This window comes from Lemur catta, chromosome 1, assembly GCF_020740605.2.
Source record: "Lemur catta isolate mLemCat1 chromosome 1, mLemCat1.pri, whole genome shotgun sequence".
Lineage (NCBI taxonomy): Eukaryota > Metazoa > Chordata > Mammalia > Primates > Lemuridae > Lemur > Lemur catta.
In genome coordinates, this window is record NC_059128.1 from 228,719,207 (window position 1) to 228,741,058 (window position 21,852).

Below are 21,852 nucleotides of genomic sequence, written 5' to 3' on the forward strand. Positions count from 1 at the left end.
TCAGAGATATATCTCATTTCCATCTTCTTCATCCCCTAGATGGTTAATTTCTCCTTTTTGCCTATAGTTATCTTTCTCTGATTTTAAAGATCCCAGAAAATAAATGAATAGATAAAAAAAGAACTATAAAAAGTAAGTAGTTTTATTCTTTATTTGTATCCCATTGTTTAGAAGGAATCTCCACTTGAATGTCCTTTGAGCATTCGAATTCAACAGACACAAAAACTCATTTCTACTAAGTGAAGTATCCCAAGAATGGAAAAACAAGCACTACATATACTCACCATCAATTGGCATTAACTGATCAACACTTAATTGCACATGTAGTGGTAACATTCATCCAGTGTCAGGCAGATGGGAGAGGGAGGAGGGATGGGTATATTCACACCTAATGGGTGCAGTGTGCACCATCTGGGGGATGGACACGACTGAAGCTCTGACTTGGGTGGGGCAAAGGCAATATATGTAACCTAAACATTTGTACCCCCGTAATATGCTGAAATTTAAAAAAATTTTTAAAAACTCATTTTATTACCCACCCACCTGCCTCCATAAAAATATCATCCAGTCCACTGATCAATCAAACCAAGAACTTTGGGGTTATCCCTCTCCCTAACTTGCCAATTTAATTGGAAGGGAGTTTATGAGACTATTTCCCTCCACCCATCAGGCTAAGATAGTCTCCTGACCTTTCTTTATTTTAACCATTTAAACCTCTGTGGTGGCCTTTTCTTCTCCCTTTGTTTTTATTTAAAAAGATGTGGAGAAAACATCCTCATGCAGCGCTTTTTAAATGAAGTGACTTGTCAAGTCAGAGACTGTAGCAGTAATCCGAAAGGCAGTAAATTTAGCGACCCTCACTTGCACTGACAGCCTGTCGAGCACTTGAAACATAAATAGCAGTGGAGACAAATCGCTGCTGTTTTCCTATTAAGCTTTGGCCCACTGGCCTCATGGCCTTCCAGGAGCACGTGGGCCCAGCCTGGGAGAGCGGCTGCTTTCAAGAGCAGGCACGTGCTCTCTCCTGTTCTCTCCCACTCCACCTCCACATGTGCTCCTCATGCTGCAGCTGGGCCCCCACCCCCACTGTGATCCATCTGCTTCACAGAAAGGCTAAAAGTCCAGGGCCAGGGTTGAGGTGTGCTGGTAAGCAGAAGCCTGCAACCCAGAATGAATGATGATGGGGTGATTCCTAGCTCCTGTATTTTAGTCAAAATCAAGAAGCCAATAGTCCGACCCTTTACTATTATTTGTGTTGGTCCCTGAGCAGCCAAAGGCTGCCCACCCTGTGTTAAATGGAAATATTCCAAGGACATCAATTTAGTTCTTGCTTAAACCGTTTCTTTTTCTGTCCTATTCCCACCCCTCATCCCCTCTTTTCTCGTTATTACTTATGTATTGACTTTAAGCAAGAACACTTCTCTAAATTGGATCGAACAGCTCATTCAACATTGGGCCTTGCTGAAGAAGTGGAGCTGGGGTTTTGGGGTGAGCACAAATGAGAACACTGCAACATCAGGGCTTGTAAAGAAAGGGTGGAGGGCCAGATAGGGTTATCTTATGGGCTGCTTTGTTTTAATTACATTTCAAAGGCTTCTGTGGCAGCCACAAAACTCCACCTAGAAATCCTTCCACAGTGCAATTGCTGTGCTGAGTTTAACACATTCACTTACAAAATGCCAATTGATTTATGTGACTCTTGAAAACAGCAACCGCTGCTCTCTTCTCTCTTGATGTTTAATCCACGGCCATGGCAGAATCCTAATGACAGGTCTGGTAATGCCCCTGCAGTTCCCATGACAATGCTGAGTGATCTTGGTTCCAGCTGACTGTCCAGCAATTCTAATCTTTGCCCCCCACTCCCCATTTTAGGAAATAGTCTGGAAAACAATCAACACCTGCAGGAATTTTTGCTTCTATTTTATTCCCAAAGGACTCTTCTAAGTATTTTGGTGGGTTTTTCTTCCCCCTTCTTTTTTTTTCAGTTCTGCCTCTTCTTCCCCACACCCCTGGAGTAATAAATGTGAAGTGGGACAGTGAGTACTTGCTTTATGACATAATGCTACATCATACAAATATTCTGCAACCCGTGCTCCAGTGGTTTGAATTATCACCATGTGTAGCTTATGCATTTAAATCCACATTTAGCCCAGATCTCTTACTAACCCCATATTTCCATATGTAGTACATATGGAATGTACTACAAAGGATGTCCCAAGAAAACCTGATACCAACTGTATCAAGAATAAAACTCATTTTCTTCACTCCAAAATAAGCACTCCTTCCTGATTTCCCAGGTGATACTAACTGCATTTACTCTTAGGAAGTCACTGGCTTCTAACCTACACACTGTATTTGAAATATATTTCTCCCTACCTGAAAAAACCAAGTGGCCTACAGGAAACCCAGGGGAGGTGAGAGTCCACGTACATGGTCCATATTCCTTCTCCTGCTCTCAGAGAGGACATTGCCACTGTCTCCCATTGAGCTCAGACACTGCCTCAGAATCCTTCTCAACATCCGTCTCCAGGCAGCCACTCTCAATTAAACAAGGTTGATGATGATTTTTGACATCTTTGAAGAATCCATATCCACTTTCACAGTAATTCACAAAAAGGTTTATTGCAATACATGTTAGGACTCAGTGCCAGGAAACTGACACTGAGAGTAAATGGTGTTGGTATATTACTATAAAGGACTTCAAACAAATAGAATTTCATGCTTGCATGCTATGTTTCCTACAGAAAAAAAAAAAAAAAGGAAGGATGGAAGGAAGGAAACAAATTATAAAACAATGCCACTTGGTACCCTGTGGGTGCCAAAAGGCTTGAATGAGATGTAGAGGTACCCAGCCATGGCAAATCTGGAGTCTTCATACCACCCCTCACACCCCAGTGAGGGTCCTCCTCTCACATCACCATCCTCATTGCTCCTGCATGGAGACCTCTGTGTTAGTCAGGCTAATCAGATTGCCACACCCTTTTACAACTTGCCAACTTGGATTTTCTCCACTTGTGTTTTTTAACTTCCTGAAAACTCATTTCTCCCAGGAAGTCTTCCCTAATAGTAAGTCCATTCTACACTTCCTCTGGAGCTCCTTTGCCAGTTGCTGGTGTTTTTGTGCACCGGTGAGTTTATAATGCTTATGGAAGAGCTTCTAAAAATAAATGAGTGGAGGCTAAATTTTTAATTACCAACTTTTTTCTCTCATTTATTGCTTTATTTGATTCTCTCAAGAAGGAAGTTAAGTGAAGTGGACAAACCTCAGGACAGATGAAGGCTGTCGTTTTGCCTTCTTTATCTATAACTGAGCTGCAGTGCTTGGAAATTCCCTACCTGTCTTGCTCTTAATCTCCCATTCTATATTTGGAAGAAAGAAATAGAGCAGATTCTGAGAATCTAAAAATGCAGCCAACTCTAGCATCTCCCAGCATTCTAACAATAAAAGTAGGCATATCTAATTAGGAACATGGGCTGCAAAAGTCTGCAGACCTGGCTCAGACCTCATCTCTCCCTTACTACCTTTATAAACTTGGGCAAGTTTCCTGTCCATTCTAAACCTATATTTCTATGTGTTTCACATCTGTAAGCAATTTTAACAGTGTCATGAATTAAATAAGACAATGTATCTGAATCTCCTAGCACAGTGCCTAGCAAGTGTTTATCAAGCAGCAGCTCATTCAACAGTCACTCTACAATATTTCTTGAACTTTTAATAGGTTTCAACATTGTAGTCTCTATGGTGGTAAAGCCTTACAATGTAACCATAGCTATTCTCAACACAATTCCCTTCAAAGAACTAAATGTAGGGGATCCTGACTTCAAGTATAGCATTTAGAAGGGCAGGAAAGTTTCTAAAAACTAGCACCAAGTAGGGGGTAATGATTTAGTATGAGTACCATAAAAGAATGTCACAGCCCGTGGCTGAAAAGGATGCGTGGATGGTAGCCTTGGGTTGGATGCTGAGCTCAAACTATGCAGTGAGCTTATTTTTTACATGTGAAAGCAAAAATGCACATCATAATGAATTGGAGCTCTCTGGATGCCAGGGAGAATAATGCCAGGGCGTTTTTCTTCATTTGGCTCATGCTCATTCATAGAGCTAAAGCCAGTTGTGAATCTTCCCTGGAATTATGCTTGTCATTGATTTCTGGGTACTAACTACACCCTTTGGGGCCTCGGAAGGCATGGGGCCAATTTGCATAATCCACACCCTGTTGTGTTTTACTATTCAAATAGGGAACATTTTCTATAGCAGAAGAGCCCACCTCTTCCCTTCTGTGCAGCTCAAATATCTTAATAGTCAGGTACATCTTTTTCTAGAGAACTCTTTCTCCTTTCATGTCCATTCCTCCTACTCTTCCTTAAAATTATCCTCATTGTATCACATCTCTCAGGTTTTTTTAATGTTTTTTTCTCTTCATCCCCTTCAATACATTACTCTTCCCTGTACCTCTTTATTCTCCTATGATTGTTGCTTCCAGCAACTGTGTCTGCCCCTTCCCCACCTTCATTCACTCATGTATCATTTACTACTCTCCACTCTTCCCTTCCTTCCAGGGGTGAAAAGTGGGGATGAGAAGTTTCAACCTTTGGACAGCGACATTGCAAACACTAAAGGATCTCTCAGGTGGAATGTGAAGCTGAGAAACCAAAACTTCAAAGGCTCTGGAAAGAGACATGGCTGGAAATATAAACAGAACCCTATCGCAGGCATTTTTTCTAGATTCCATGCGTTTCTTTCTCTCTTCCTTTTCTTAGCATTTTTATGTAGAACATGATGTGCAGAGAAGTAGGGAAGGAAGCAAAAGCAGGAATAGGTGAGCATGTCCTTAGGGGGAAAAAAAGAAAACATGAAACGTACTATAAGAACAGAAACTTGTTACAGCATTTGAAGTCCGTACAGGAAACTTCAAATGGCATCACTGATTCTTGATCCTTTTTTTTTTAATTTTCATAAGTAGAAGTTCATAGCTTGCCTTTTTTGTTCATTTTTTTCACACTCGTTTCCAATCACGGATGCATATAAACACAAATATGCATACACACACACCCAGCAAGATAAATTCCAATTCTTTGCTCTCCATTGAAGTGTATGTGTCTATGTTTATAGCTAATGTGTCTGCAACCACTTACAAATGAATATTCAAATTTAGGTGAATAAAGGGAATAACAATCCCATTTCAAACACAGCTTTCCTTCTGTGAAAGATTGGTCTACAGAGATGTTATAAGATTCTTCTCAGAACAGTGAAAAAAATGATTCATCTGTTTTCTAACATGTAAGATTATTTGGAATTCTATACTTTTAAAGTCATGAAACACTCATGTGAGCATATTTCCTAAATAGTATTTTCTATATCTCAAAGCAAAAGAAAGACAAATACCATAATGATTATTAAGGTAGTAGTGTGCTTTTTTAAAATTTTTGAAAAATTCCAAATAGGGGACTGGTTATCATGTCCTGGGAAATTTTTAAGAATAGGGCTATTCTATTTAGTGAGCAAAAATTGGAGGGTTAGTGAATTCTTATGCTGTTTCCTAAAAGTTAAGAGTGAAAACATATTTATAAATAAATAGTTGTTTGTGGTGTGTGTGTGTGTGAGAGAGAGAGAGAGAGAAAGAGGGAGACTGAGGGAGGAAGGGAGGGTGGGAGGGAAGGGGGAGAGAGAGAGAAGGGGGGATGAGGGAAGGAAGGAGAGGAAGGAGTGAAAGAAAGGGAAAGAGAGAAGCAGCATGGAAACAAATTTAATTTCAAATGGTTGCTTGCTTACAAATGCCTGGTTGACCTTAGAAATCTAAATAAATCAACATTTTGACTGTGAACTACAAGTTTTACCGAAGTATGATACTCTGAAGGCACTACACTCAGAAGGCAGCACCTGGCCTATTTTAATTGCAGTTATTCCTGGCTGATTTGCCTCCACATTGGGGAACACAGAAGAGAACACTTTTCTCTTGCCATTAGTTCTAGGCCTTTCTTTCTGACTTATGAAGAAATATCAAAAGAACTAATATGTACAACTTGAGTAAACAGTGACTAAGAGGGGATATGCTAATTATGTGCAAGAGTTTAAAAGGTGCACACTCGGAGGAGGGTGAGAAGTTATTCAGCCTGGTAGCTGAACACTGCCAGGAGACACAAAAGCACATTAAGCAAAGGGAGATTTAAACTAAACAGTAGATCCCAGAATAAATATAACACTCAGCACAGTGAGCAAGCTTGTGGAAATTGGTTGAGATGTTTAAAATACCAAAACATTGAAATTTGCATTTCAAGTAAACATTTATGCAAGGGCAGAAAAACAATAGATAGCAGCAAGAGAAAGACCCAAATTACAGCCATAGAGCCGGTCCACCAGAGAACTTAAGCACAGGTTATGTGTCAATTTCTGACCTGAAAGTCTTCTAAAGCTTGAGAGAGTGAGAGGAAATGGTGGCACGGCTCTTGGCTTGAGAGCAGCCAGTCAGAGTGAACTGAAAAACAGGAGAAAAGGTGCCCCCAGGTGGATAGGCACACTAGGGCAAAGGGAAAGGAGCAGGAAAATCTGAGTGCATTTTAGAATTTTGTGCCTCAAGAGTCACATGGTATATTCCATGCCTTAAAACAAGAAACTGCACTTGCTGAGATGAAAGGAATGGCATTGCATCAAGCCTGTGTTCACTGGGGACTCTGCAGGTTTCTGAAACAATAACTCCACACAGCAGATAAATCCTCAGGGCATGGCCAGAGATGCCCCTGTGCAGCATCTCAACAGCAGCATACTCAGCACACCCTTTCTTTCCCAGTAAAACGATACTTTATTAGGATCATTAAAAGGGAGTGGATTTTTACACCAGCTTCTCTTACAGAAATATTTAGCCACCTTTCAATACTTACTTAACTCAGTTTTCTTAAGCTAATACGAAGTGTCAGATCTGATGCTAGTGTTAACATATGCTTGTTCAGCTGTGTCTCAGTCCGTTCAGGCTGCTATAACAAAAATGCCGTAGACTGGGTGGCTTATAAACAGCAGAAATGTATTTCTCACAGTTTTGGAAGCTGGGAAGTCCGAGACCAGGGTGCTACCCAGTTTAGTGTCTGACGAGGGCTTACTTCCTGGTTTGTAGATGGCCATATTTTCACTATGACCTCACATGGAGGAAGAGGCAAAGGAGCTCTCTGGGGTCCCTTATATAAGGACACTAATCCCATTCATGAGAACCCCTTCTTTATGATCTAATCACCTCCCAAATGTCCTACCTCCAAATATCATCACTTTGGGGATTAAGTCTCAGTATATAAATTTTGGAGGAGCACAAGCATTCAGTCTACAAGCAAGCTAACTCAAAACATTTATTGAGTAACTAATCTGTGCCAAACTCTGTGCTAGTTCATGGGGATATTATGTGTAAGACATGGTCCCCAAGGAGCTTATAATTTGGAGCTTTGGGTTTCCAGCAATAGAAAGCTCCCATTTCCTATTAAATTACTGTGGATTAGTGAGAAATTCCCAAGTGAAGTAGTAAAAATAATGCACTGTGGGAAAAGTCTCCCGTGGGTGTGAGTTTAGCAGACCAGCAGAAAGTGGCAGGGCATGCAAGAGTTTCAACAGAAGGATCAAAGGACTCGTAAGTAAAGCAAGAATGACAACAGGGCAGGCCCAGCAGTGTTGTTCAATATATTAAATTCTTGTCAGGCTGGTTGGATGAGGGAAAACAATGTCTTTTCTCTTATTTGGTTTGCGCCTTCAGACGCCCCCACTCCATTGAGACACATCCGTACAGTGTGTGCTGGACACAGAGGCAGCCAGTGGAGTGGAGGAGCTATCACAGCAGAAGTAAAAAGGATGCCTCTGCCTCCCGTGTGGGTCACTTACGGGAAACCTCCCCTTTCATCCTCGGGTCGTGTTGGGGGACATTCTTCCCAGAGACATCAAATTGAATGTTTCCCTATTTTATTATCTGCTTATCAGGAACATATGAGACTATTAATACCTGTATTGGTATGTAAGCATACCAGGCCCCAAACCCAATAAATATTGCTTTATTTTCTCTCATTCATCTTAAATGTTTACTTTCATAGGTGCCATCTTCCTGAACTGATAGGGCCTTAGTTGGTGTTGCTGAACTAATCTTTTTCTCTCCTGCAACTCGTTGATTTCTTTTAGAAATTCAAAATGCAAGGTAGAAATCCATGACCCACCATTTCTAGGTATTTTATGGGAATTGAAAATAATTCACTGTTGTCAACTATCTCTAAGATTATCTCTTTTTCTCCTCCTGACAACTCTGTACCCACTTGAGAATAAGGTTTATGAGTACGTGGGAGGGAAGGAAAGAAATCCTAAAATATTCTGAAATCATCACTCTTTTCTCATTATAATCTACCATTATTCTCAAAACCAATGTTATTTTACTGCCTATTCTTGTGCACTCCAGATTTTCAATGTGCTTGCACCTATTTCAGCCTGCTAAATAAAAAACTAATTGTCAAAATTGCCATTGGTCTTCAGGGTATTTATGTTTGGCCAGAAGATTCTTAGCACCAAATAGTTGGCCTGGCTCTCGGTCCATAGGTGCACATATGCAAGAAAGATCTCTCTTTTTTTTCCCTTCACTCTCAGATCCTTCCCTGTTAATCCAAAAAAAGTGGCCTATTATCCTTTCCGAGAGTTCTGGGCGCCTACTACATTTCTGTACCCTGTAAAGGCAGATCTGACTATTCACGTGAATGTGGGGAAGGGAAAAGGAAAAAACACAGATAGGAAAAAAAAATACATTTTATAAATAATATTCAGCTATATACTATAGACGACTTTTTTTTTTTTTTTTTTTTTGAGACAGAGTCTCGCTTTGTCGCCCGGGCTAGAGTGAGTGCCGTGGCGTCAGCCTAGCTCACAGCAACCTCAAACTCCTGGGCTTAAGCGATCCTACTGCCTCAGCCTCCCGGTAGCTGGGACTACAGGCATGTGCCACCATGCCCGGCTAATTTTTTCTATATATATTTTAGTTGGCCAGATAATTTCTTTCTATTTTTTTAGTAGAGACGGGGTCTCACTCTTGCTCAGGCTGGTCTCGAACTCCTGACCTTGAGGGATCCACCCGCCTCGGCCTCCCAGAGTGCTAGGATTACAGGCCTGAGCCACCTCGCCCGGCCATAGACTACTTTTTAAAACATTTTTAGTAGAAGCATGTGCTAGATAACATACAGAACTTCAGAACCAAATTATATTATATTACTATTGCCTGTTTGTTGTTGGGATTGTAAAGTTTCCTTAGAACTGGTGAAACTGATAGTTGATAGAAGGCTTAAAGCTTGGAGAATTCTAGTTTTGCTATAGAAAGTTATCAAAGAGGCCCTATGTTTTATTGGGGGCCTAGTTAACAGGCTTAGCTGACATATTTGCACAGTAAATTCATCTCCTTGCTGGTTGTCTATTATGTTAAATTGACCATCAGGGAATTTCCAGGAAAGAAAAATAGTGTGTGGCATTTGAACAGAGTGAAAAATTGGCACAATTTAATGTTGGATAATGGGAGCAAGATCCCATCATGGTAGCAGGACTACGTTCACCCTCCCCAGCTGCTCTATCCTAACCCAGGCAGCAGTGGAGTTTTGAAATTTGGGGGCAAGGGGGATTCCATTTAGTTAAAGTCCATGGGCCTTTCTGGCCAAGCTCTGGCTGAACCCTTCCTGCTGCCCAACTTCATTTCCTCTTCACCTTCTCTTTCCCCTTTTCTTTTTTCTCCCCCTCTACTTCCTCTTCCTTATTTCTCTCTCCATCTCTTTAGGAAGAAATGCATTTAATCAATTATATTCTGCATCAGGGGAATTTAAGCAAGCTTGCCTATCTGGAGATAAATGCACACATCCAATTTTGTAGATCTTTCCCAAAAGGGTCTCCATATGCCTAATCCCAATTTTTAAGCCAGTAATATTTACCCTGCCCTCAGTCCTAGGTGACGCAGTTCATCACAAAACAAACCATCCACAGCACATTGTCATGTGTCTGGCCCATGGCCCTGAAAGCCTCAGTGATGACATAGTTTGGTGCAGAACAAAGAAACCACGACTGCAAGACAGGGTTAGCATATGATCCTTGTGAATGGAATTCCACAAACTCTGGAGAGGGGTGATGGTTTCTTAAAACAAGCCACTTCTCTTTCTAATAACCAATTTGGTGCAAAGAGTGTTTTGCAGCATGGTGTCATTAGTGATGTCAGTGCTTCACCCATATCCCATCAGAGCACTTTACAGCTTGTGTGCACCTCCTCACAGCCCCCACTTTGTTCTAAACCCTTAACCAATGACTGACGGGCGTGGATATACAAGCACTCCAGCTCCTGGCCTCAGGACCAGGACAGTTTTGAAGTGGGACATACAGGCCCGAGACCTCCCTGAAAGATGGAGTCACAGTTGCTCTCTGTGGGACTTAGTTTGGCATCACATCCCTGCTTGGCTTCTTTCTCTTCCAGGTCCCGTTTTCCTACTCTCCTACCAGTTTTTCCTGAGAACACTTCCTGCTTAATCACTTTCACAAGACTTTTTGTCTTGGGGTCTGCTCTTGTGTAATCTGATGTCAAACAAAGCACATTGTCAAATTATTGAAAAGCCATGTGGATTTATTGCTTTTAAAAAGAAAATGGTTGACTGCCTGCATATTTTAGTCTTTGAAAGACAATCATGCAAACCTCTGTGTTTCAGGAAGAGAATTTGAAGGAGAAGAAGAATACCTGGAGATCCTCGGCATCACCAGGGAGCAGTCAGGCAAATATGAGTGCAAAGCTGCCAACGAGGTGTCCTCAGCGGACGTCAAACAAGTCAAGGTCACTGTGAATTGTGAGTATGGCAGGTGCCATGTGCCCAGGGCGCACCTCCACCTCCAGTGAGCTCTAAAGATTCCATTAGCAAAAGAGCACTGCATTTCAAGCAGATGCTCCTCTGGTCAGGGATGTACATTTATACATTGAACACATCCAAGGGCAGGACTTGAGCTTTGAATTTGATAGATCAACTCTACCAACTCTAAATGTAATCCATAATACATTTAACAACACCCTCTGTCTTTTACTCAGACTAAAGAATTAAGAAGACATGATCAGACAGCACTAACATTTCTGGCAGTCACTATTCTGGTCTTTGTGGAAATCAAGGTCATACTACTTTGAAAAAGCAACAAATCATATCTGCTTTAACTGGAATTTCCATCTCAGTGTATTGTTTGTCAGAAGGGAATACCTCAAGATTGTATTTTATCCTCTGCTATCTAACTAATTGGCCTTGAGAACAAATTTAAGCCACTGTGGTCAGATACTGTGTGTCCCTGATGGCTGACAGGGATACCTGGTAAGTTAATTTGGGTTATCTATTTGTCCCAAAGTGTGAGCATTAGAAAGGAAGATTTCACTAAGATGCATAGGTAAGTGGGCATACTTTGAACTTCCCAGATGAAAGGATTCTTAGATGTAGTTCAGAAGGGGGAGGGGGAGGAGCCATATGATATGTGTCACCCAGCAAAGGAATAAAGAGAATTCGTTTATCTTGTTCAGTTAGGAGTGATTTTCTTCATCATTCAAATTCAAGTTCTCACATCACACAATTGTGGCTAGTGACAGGGACAAAGGGCTGTTCTGATAGTTCTTTTCTATGCGTTTAACACACACTACATACACACATGTGCACACATAACTCACATGGACACACATACATGCACAAACAATTTAACCTGTATTGGAAAGCATCCTTTAGGCCATGATGAGTTGCTTTCTGTCATCTTAAGTCCTCCCTGCAGTCTCCTATGTGCCCGAAATTCTATGTAATTTCTCTCTATTCTTCTCAACAACCCTGACAAGGTAGATATAATTGAGTCCATTTTAGAGTGTGAGAAACTGAAGCTCAGGAGGTAAAACTGCCTTTCCAAAACAACACAGAAAGCAAATGTAAGAAAAGGGATTCAGACTCAGGTCCACTTGATTCTAAAGCCCCTGCTTTCATGAAGAAGAGGAGGAGAAGGAGGAGTTTTCAATTCCTCATACTCACTATATGCAGCACTAGGTTAAGGGATTTACATTTGTCATCTAATTCTCACAGTAAACCTATGAGATGAGCACCATTAGTCTTTAAAAATTTAGAAAGTGAGGCTTAAAGAGCTGAGGACACTAGTTAAGGTGACCCAGCCTGTGCTAGGACGCACTCTTACCCGTGCCCTTGCCCCAGCCCTTTAGCCTTCAGCAAGCCGCAAAATCTCCTTCTCACCAAACCTAGAAGAATCTGGTAGATCTGACTCTGCTGTAGTTTGTAGTACTCATTTCCAAGAAGCAAGGGGCTGTATTTCATGAGCTCTGAAGTGCTTCTATTCCGAGCTGTCTTTGAATTTTTTAGTAATAGAGGTTTGAAATGCCAGTATTACTATTCTTTTCTAGTGCTGGGTGTGTTTCAAAGACACATTAATGATCGCAACGTTATAAAATGCTTTAGGACCTTTCTTTCACATGAAAGACAACTTCTTTGGATGTTTGTATAAGTTTATAATTAGGTTAGCTTCTTTTATGTACACATAACCATGCCATCATCTCCCATCTCTTCCCTGACTTTTACAGTCAAGATTTCATTTTCTCTTAATTGACCTTCATCTTAATTAGATTTTGGAAAGTCCAATCATGGAGTACATAGAAAATATTTATGCTTCCATTGTGTGAAACATCAAAGTGGTCTGGATTACAGATGGTTCCCAAGATCAAAGCTAGCTGCCTGGGCCCTATTATTATTAGCGCAATTAGTCTGACATTGCTCTTTCTTGACTGTCCCCAAAGTGTAATTTAGAACAGAAGAAAATACTGATAATTTTCAAGAAAAGACTTTTATGAAAATGTGAGCTTTTGCTACTGATGAGTGAACACAGAAGAATATGGACAGAACCTCAAGATTCTAAAAAGACAACTCATAATGAATTATATGGAAAACTAAAGAGTTGAGTCAAACACCTGCTATGTCCTAACCAGCAGAACTTAGCACATGCCTGACCTTATAAAAATTGCTCAGTAAATGTTTACTGAATGAGTAGGTGAAAACCTCACAGATAAACTCTTCACTCCTAACATTTCTCTAAACTTTGCAAAATATAGTTGTATTAAGTAGATGGTGTCTCCAAGATTGAATTACAGAACCAGGTTTGTCTAACAAAACTCTTGCATACAGAGGAATGTCCAGGATCACCTTTGTCACTCCATCTGAGCCTGTCTGCTATGAAATGTCCCATTATTTAAACGATTTCTCTTCCTTTTAAAACACGGGCTTTGGAATTAGGTCCGGGGATCAGGATGGCTAAGATGAATACTGGCTGAATAGACTATTCGGATGAACAGATCCTGAGTACCACTAAAAAAAAAAAAAAAAAAAAAGTCACAGTGCTGGTAACTTTTTCTTACCAGCATATTCTTGATTCATTTACTCAGTTGCCAACAGATGCTTGTTGCAGAGTACTGAGAGGCCAGTGCAGTAAACAAGAGGGGCATAACAGTTTCTCCTGCTGTGCTCACAAGCTAGATTCTGTTGTCTCTCCTTTTTACTTCTCTTGGAACCCTTCTTTCTGGTAGGTCTACAGCATCACACATAGCCATTTTACATGCAAAATCTATTTTCTAAGTGTAGGATGTCCTGGAATTTGCAGAAAGCTAAAATATTGGCTCAAAATTGCATCAATTAAATAAGCTTAGTAGAATTTATACAATAGACACATGACTTTTGGCTTTCTGTATCTTACCCACAGTATAGCTTCACATTTCTTTCAGTAACTAGTCCTAAGGACAGTCTGTCCTTTCATTGCAGGTTCTAGCTGTAATCCCTCAATTTCAGTTCTCAGAGTGCATTTAAAGTGTCTACTTATGCATTTAACTCACCCTAGTACCCAGTATCCCTAGGATAATATCTAGCATATTAAGTGTTGAATAAATACAGATTATTAATTTTATTTGGACTCTTTCTATACTAGACTTTTTTCCTATTTCTGAAAGAATTCTCAAAAGCTGTTCCCAGTTCTAAATGCTGCCCCCCACTCCATTGACCAGCTAATGTTCCCATCTGCTGCCTTCCCACAGCTCTCTCTCCAAATAGGTTCACATTATCACTCTTTGCAACTTCGTTTTCCTTTACTGGTTTCTGTTGGAACTCAGCTCTGCCTCCACCCTGGTGTCCAGAGCTAATCAACCCAACCAGCACAATTGCTTGGGGACCTAGGATGTTGGCATTTCTAAATGTAAGCCCACTTTTACATTTGATAGCCATTTTTTTTAGAGGAAGCAGACACAACTGGGACTGAAGAAAACTTTTGCCTCCAGATAACGTATATGTACTTTAACTGGAATCTTCAGTGCTTTGATCCAAACAATCACCTAATAAGGAAACTTTAGGAAAACAATTACTCGATATGAAACCAGACTGGCTGCCTTCTCTAGCTATTTGCAACTATACCTATCCAGTCCCATAACTACCTTTAGTTTATTCTTGCATTTGGGAAGTTATCAATAAAGACACATCCTGATATATATGAATCAACTATGAGATCATCAGGGAAAATCTTCAGTAGGAATCCAGAGTGCTACAACTTTCTACCATAATTTTGTAATAGGGACAAGAACCATAACTTTCTGAGCACCTTCAGAGTACCAAGACTATCCTAGAAATTTCATATCTATTCACTGTAATCATCACACACCAACAGTGGCTAAGAAAATGGAGAGTGGATTGGGCCTGGTCTTCCCCAGCAAGGAGAAGTATTTACTGTATCACAGATATTGTTTAGTGTGGTTAGTCTAGTATTGCTGGTACATGGTGATTTAAAAAGAAAGATAACTTAGTCAATCTTAGTATTATTATTTCTAAATTTTCTACAGACAGTTCCTTTCTTGTTGCTTGCACCCTCTGTCTCTGCTGCCTTTTTACACCACTGTACATTAACCCTGGGAGATAACTGATAGCATCCCCATGTAGAGAGGACAAAAACAAAGGCCAGCAAATGTAAGCATTCTCCACCACAGAACCAAAGAACTTGTGAGTGGTAGACTTGGGACTCTAACCTGGGTCTAACTCCAAAGTCCTCTCTCATTCCATGACAATATGTGAATAATAGTACTACAAAAATAATAAATGTAATCACTTTAGATGTTAAAAGTGCTCTCATATGAATGATTTCATTTGATGTTTTTTTCAAACCCATGAGATAGGTAGACAGGTGTCATCATCTACATTCACAGTTGAGGGGCTGCAGGAGACCATCTTGTCTATGGTGATGACCTAAGTCACACAGGTGAAAACTGAGCCTGCATGCATCTCCTAACTCCTAGTGCAGGTTTATATCCACCATGTCATCACACGTTGTGCCAGTTTTTGGTACCCTGTAAATAGCAGAAATATGCAACATTCATATTTCCACCTACCAGCATCCTCTTCTGAATAGCATTTTCCTTATTAGGAATGCATTGCTCTCTAAAAGAACTCATTCAAATACAAGTGCCAGAGCAGAGAGATTCAGAGCATGGATTTCAGAACATGATAGACCAGGGTTCAAATCCATACTCCACCAAATACTGACTACACTAATTTGGACAAGTTACTAACCCTTTGTAGGCCTGTCTTCTCATTCATAAAATAGGGTTAATAATACTTATCTCCTAGGACTATTATTTGAATGAAAGGAAGATCTAAAGCCTAGTAAAGTGCTGACATATGGTAAATGCTTATAAATTAAATTCTTCATTCATAATTTTATTATTCCCAATATTAGTAAGATCAAACAAATGATAGTTTGTTTTCTAGGCCACTGTCATTGTTATCTTATTTATTCTGATTGAAAGAGTCTTGTTATTGATAACGGCAGAAGAAGAAAGGCCCTATTAGTATTTTCAGAACATGGAAATTTGAAGCAATAAAAACTGGAAGAGTCCTTTGGCAATTGTAAACTATTCCAAAGTCAGGTAAAAAATAACAATGAACCTCTCTGTACAGCAATTTTATGAAGCCACATTTTATTAGAGCCATATTTTGAGCAAGGACAGCTATTATTTTAACTACAGTAGGCATGCTGCAGTATAATTTATAATAATCTTTCTTAGCCTCACCTATACAGAATTCATTACAAATGAATTTTGAAATGTTCATTCCAATAAGCCATGAAAGAATAGACCTGCACCATGTTATCATTTGAGAAATATTAGGAAGAACGAGCTTTTTGTACATTTATCAGCATTTATGGATTTACCCTGGTATGAGAAACTTCCTATGTTTTCAAAGACAGAAGCAAATGGTTGGCCTTTTAAACTGGTGAACATCATCCTGTCCCAAGTTTAATGCACTTACAAGTGCTCAACTCTATTTTACTCCGAGCCTCCCCATGCTGGGATCTCTGAGGGGCCAACAAATAGCTTACTACTTAGACACTCAGGTTCCAAATAAATTGAGAAATAAGTAAAGAAATAGTCTGAGAGACCTAAATGTTCCCATTTCTAGAGATCAATGTGGTTAGCGATAGTAGCTTAGTGTGTCCCACTTACCTCCCCAGTCATGGCAGCCCTGGGCTGGGCGGGCCTGCACGCGGGACAGCAGGAAGGGGAGAGTCCAAGTAAGACTTCCGAGGTGGAGAAACAGAGGAGAACCTCTGTTCCCTGACAGAAGCTTGGTCGCAAAAGAAAGAAGGGAAAGAGGTGAGCCAAATAGGCTCAGTGTTTTCTTCCCAGATTTCTCAATCAGAAAAATCATTCCTTTTCCCGGCTCCTCAAGCAGTAGGTACACTAAATAAGCTCCTGCCAAATAAAAGGAAACATTCAGAACAAGGAAGAACTCTCTGCAAAAGTGAGCAACTAGGACCTGCATTCCTGGTCTCACGGAGAGGGACTCGAAGGCATTCAACCATGGCAATATTATATCGAGGTGCCACCACTATGAACCCCAGAGGTGGTGGTGGTAGGAAGTGTGGAATCTGGCCCAGGTTTAGGGCTGGTTTAGCAAAGCAATAATCATCATTAAGGATTTGTCAGTTATAACCATGTGGATCTGGAAACTCACAAACACTGGTTAAAACTCATTTCACAAATTGTGAAATTGAACAAACCAATACAATCATAAGCAAAATTACCTCTCCAGCCAACATTGATGGGTCAGATGGCTACAGATTATACAGTCATTGGCAGTTTAGGAATAATACAGTGAGAATAAGTAAGAATGGGAAACTAATTTATTGAGTATTTTATCGCCGGTTATCTATTTCTTTTCTTAGGTATCTTATCTCAGTGGATGGCATCACCCAAGCCTGAAACCTGAGTGTTATTTTTTTGATACTCCTTCTTTCCCTTCACTCTTCACATCTAATCCATTGCTAGTCTCATCAGTCCTAAGGCTGCATAGATCTCAAATCTATCCATTTCTTTCCAGCCCCTTTATCACAAACCTAGTATGGACATCTCTGAACTCCTTCAGCAGCTTCCAAATGAAAGTGCCTGTCTCGGGTTCCAGCATTTTATAGAGGAGGAAATTGAAGCAGTGTGACTCTGGGCAAAGTACTAAACTCTCTAATAAGGAAGGAGGATGATGGGTAGAGCCCGCATTTGAGCTCAGGTCTATCAGACTTTGAATCTGAACTCACAACCTCTGTCCTATGTTCCATCCCTATAACTAATACCTCCCCTGCCAACACCACTAGCACCAATTATTCCTTTATCCTTTGAACCGATGTACTCTAATGATCTTATATAACCAATTATAGTATGAAAGATTTTTAAATGGAGCCATGGTGATCATTTTAACTTAGCTCCTACTTTTAGAAGATGAGAAACAAAAGACTGGTACAGACGTTTGCCCCAACCACAGTTCTCATTAAGAGTAGTCAAATCAGACCTCAGGTTTCCTATTCCTGACTGCAAATCAGGATTCCTAACCCATGGAATCATTAAATGAGTTATAATTTGGAGAGTTCAGAATTTAAGAGTTAAGTGAGTTAAGGGTATGAAAATACACATGGGTTATAATGATAGCAACTTCCCATTTGTAAAGAATGGGCAGTTTTGACTAGAATTGGGATATTTTATAGCTGGAAGGGATGCTATCAATCATTAAATCTTGGTTCCCTCGTTTTATATACAATAAAACCAAGGCAGAGAAAAATAAAGAGTGTGATGGGAGGTCCACACAGCCAAACTGAAATCAAATTCCAGGACTCCTACTTTTCAATCCAGGGTTCTTTCCACTACATCATTTTCCCATTTTGTGCATAAGCAGGTAATTCTAAAGCAAAATGACAACAACAACAAAACAACAAATTGTTTAGGTCTGTATTTTTCCACATGTACACACACAGCCAAGTGGCCGTTTTCTGGCAGGTGACCTCTGGACAGGACAGTCCTTCTCTCCTTGAAGGTCCATAACCTGCACAAACAGCACCATGCACAAGAGCTCAAATCTACAATCCTGTCATGGTCGTGTGGACCTGTAAACACTTGTTCCATCCTTGTAGGATTGTTTGAATATATCACGGCAAATTAGAATGTCAGATGTGTTTCTGAGCTCATTTCAAGCCTATTACAGTTTTGTAGGCCCATTCCTGGGCATAAAAATCAAGTATACAACTGCCAGAAAAAGCAGAACGCTGATATGCCAGGAAGTCTTCCATGCAGTAGAATAGACTTCAAACTGAACTCCCACAAATAAAAGCAAAATTTACCTGATTCATATTTATAAGCAAACAAACAAGAGAAAAGAAGGTAAAATAATCACTTAATACTAGTTTTCTGTTTGTGTGTTTCTGAATTCCTGCCATAATGCCAGGCCAAGCTTGGGTTGGGAGGCTTCAGTCCTCTGTTATTTTCATTGGACTCCTCAAAGCCACCTCAAAATATAATAACTATAATAATAAAGAAAAAAAGTGGTAAAATTATGGATTTAAAGCCCCAAGCCCTTTGGCATCACCATTTGATTTATGAAAAGAAATGACCGTGCAAATATTTACAATCTACTATTTACAGTCTACAATCAGTAGACTGATAATCTACTGCAGAAAGAAAAAAGAAGTTCTAGGTTCCATTTCCATAAAACCCAGTTAAGTGTCTCACTTAAATAAACTAAGTCTACATTTTCATTACAATCTTTTATTTTTATTGTTTTCTAGTGATCAATCCCATTCAGCTGGTTATATAATTCATGTAAATGAAACTTCTAAGACAATTCTTTCCTGCCTCTCTCCAACCAGATTGTCCTTATTAATTCCTTCCTGAATGGAAACTGGAGCACCCTCTGACTCATATAAACCCTTGTGCCTGTCCTTCCCACAGATCCTCCCACCATCACAGAATCCAAGAGCAACGAAGCCACCACAGGGCGACAGGCTTCACTCAAATGTGAGGCCTCCGCAGTGCCTGCGCCCGACTTTGAGTGGTACCGCGATGACACCAGGTATGAGTCACATCTGTCCCTCTGCTCTGCTAGGTGGTCCTGGAGGCACCAGAAGCCCCAGGACAAAACCAAGCCAGTTGTAATTATGTAGAACTATGCTATTAGACTCTTCTTTCTCAACATCTCTTTATCAAATGTTTTGAGGCCTGCAGCTCTTAAGCCGAAACCCAAAAGCAGTCAGCTAAAATATAAAAATGGTGCAACAGGCCATGTCTTTCTTGCCTGTAACAGAAACTCAAGCCCATTCCTGAGTTTTCTCTGTCAATGGACATTGATTTGGACACTATGGCATTGCACAATTAAAGTGAGGAATTGAGCAGAGAACAACAAACCCTAACCTTCTCTCCTTTTCCTCCAACGTAAAGATGGGGAAAGAGTTACTAAGCTAAACTGTTCACCACTGTTCCTTTTTACTCTTCTGTTTTTGACCTCTTAGGATAAACAGTGCCAATGGCCTTGAGATTAAGAGCACGGAGGGCCAGTCCTCCCTGACGGTGACCAACGTCACTGAGGAGCACTATGGCAACTACACCTGCGTGGCTGCCAACAAGCTGGGGGTCACCAATGCCAGCCTAGTCCTTTTCAGTAAGTATGCCAAAGCAGGGCCCAACTCAGCAGAATTACATTCAATTCTCACGTGGAAAACTTGAAACTCATTCCCTTATCTATTAAAGGTAAACTTATGTTAGTACAAAAATGTGGATATACTCACTAAGACAGAAGCACAGGGGTTTCAATCCCTGCACATAAGGAGAGATTTACAAATGGAGTAACTTCTCTCTGTATTCTGTCTTGCTTTTGATAGCTGCCTTGTTTTTGTTTCTTCTCTTTAGTTTTTTTTTTTTTTTTTTTTTTTCGTCTGGTTGGTTACACTGAAAGAATATTCAGAGAACACAAAGCTCCTTGGTGATGGTCTCTTTAAGAAGCAGAGGTGATGTAAGAGCCTGGAAATGGATAGCAGCTAAGAAATGGCAGTGATAAGAGTGATTGAGGAAGGAGCACTCAGTGAGAATGGATAAGGTGCTAGGAGGAGGGAGCGGCTGGAAAAAGAAAGTGTATTTTTAACAACACAAGAGGAAGGGGGGAATGAATGATTAAAACATAATATAAAACCTAAAGGAGGAAAAATGGTTGCAGAAAGGTTTCTGTGTGACAGGAGACATTACTTTTCTGATATATTTTTGGAACACAGCTAGAAACGGTAGGAAAGAGGAGCATTTCTGAAGACCAGAGAAGATCCTGAATGTAGACTAAGGGGGAATCCGTCATTTCAAAGTTACTGATGTTAGCCGGTAACCTCACCTTGGAGTTTGGCTCTTTCGCCATATGTTACAGTCAGGTTTCTGACTCTCCTGCCCTGTTGATCAGGTAGCTGTGAGCATAAAAGTGAACATCACCCCCACCCCAACCCCACCCAGGAAAAAGAATGAGGATGAATGGGATCACAGGAAAAACATAACATTTGGAATAGGGGCACGTTTATCAGAATAAATAAATCAAGCAAAACAGTAAGCATGTGCTGAGTCAGAAAGTTCATTTGGACTAAAGGGAAAAGTCCAAAGAATGTACTATTTGTATTTTGGAAAAGCAAACAACTAAGAGTTTTTTCTTCTGCATAGGTTCAATTGGAAAAACTAGAAATACTATGATCAGAAGGGATGTCTCCTTCTTGCTTTATTCCATTTAGATGAGGCTTCAAGAAAAAACAAAGTGATTTTTAGAAGAAAAATCAATTTAAATGAGAGTTCTCTTAAAATGTAGTGTTAAAGCCATTCTAAAATTGTTCAAGATCCAACTCTACTTATGAAAAACAACAACCACAAACTACTCTAAATTTGGCCTTCAGTTTCTCATTCATAACTCTCATTGGCATCAGTATGACAGTTTGATGGGATACAGCTATACAAATGCTGCATCGATATGAAGTTTAAAATTCATAACCCGTTTACTTGTCTCCAAAGACCAAGCATCAGTATTCTTTGCTTCAACTAGAGACATCAATATCCCCAAGACACCTGAGAAGATATTTATTAAGAAATGTAATTACTTGATTCACTCCTAACATTCAAGATTCCCTAAGTAGGGGGTAATACCAGCTTCAACTATGAATTTGAGATTTTGACAAATCCAAGGTGACCTGGTTAAGTAGAACAACATACACTTAACAAGAAGGTTGCATAGAGATTAGAAAAGAGAAAATGTAACAATTGGATTAGAGAAAGTGAGCAATTATATATTTGCATTAAGGTATATTTTCTTGCTATCTCACCTAGACTAAGAAGTATGCTAAAGGTATGCTTCAAATAATAAATAAAATGTTGCCCATAGACTGCGAGAGAGGAAAAGGAAGGAGAGTGGGAAGATGGAATACTTGAGTAGAAGAGAGAGCATGGACTAGGCTAAAGACAATGGAGAATCTGCTAGTGGCCATGG

General features: G+C 40.1%; 1 protein-coding gene across 1 annotated transcript in view; it reads left to right on the top strand.

Moving 5' to 3' along the window:
- Positions 1-21,852, top strand: part of LOC123630521 (limbic system associated membrane protein) — a 599,650-nt gene that overhangs the window by 544,704 nt on the left and 33,094 nt on the right. The window contains exons 4-6 of the mRNA XM_045540224.1: positions 10,687-10,821; positions 19,299-19,419; positions 19,856-20,004. Coding sequence (XP_045396180.1) covers positions 10,687-10,821; positions 19,299-19,419; positions 19,856-20,004 — 405 coding nt within the window. The remainder of the gene's footprint in view (positions 1-10,686; positions 10,822-19,298; positions 19,420-19,855; positions 20,005-21,852) is intronic.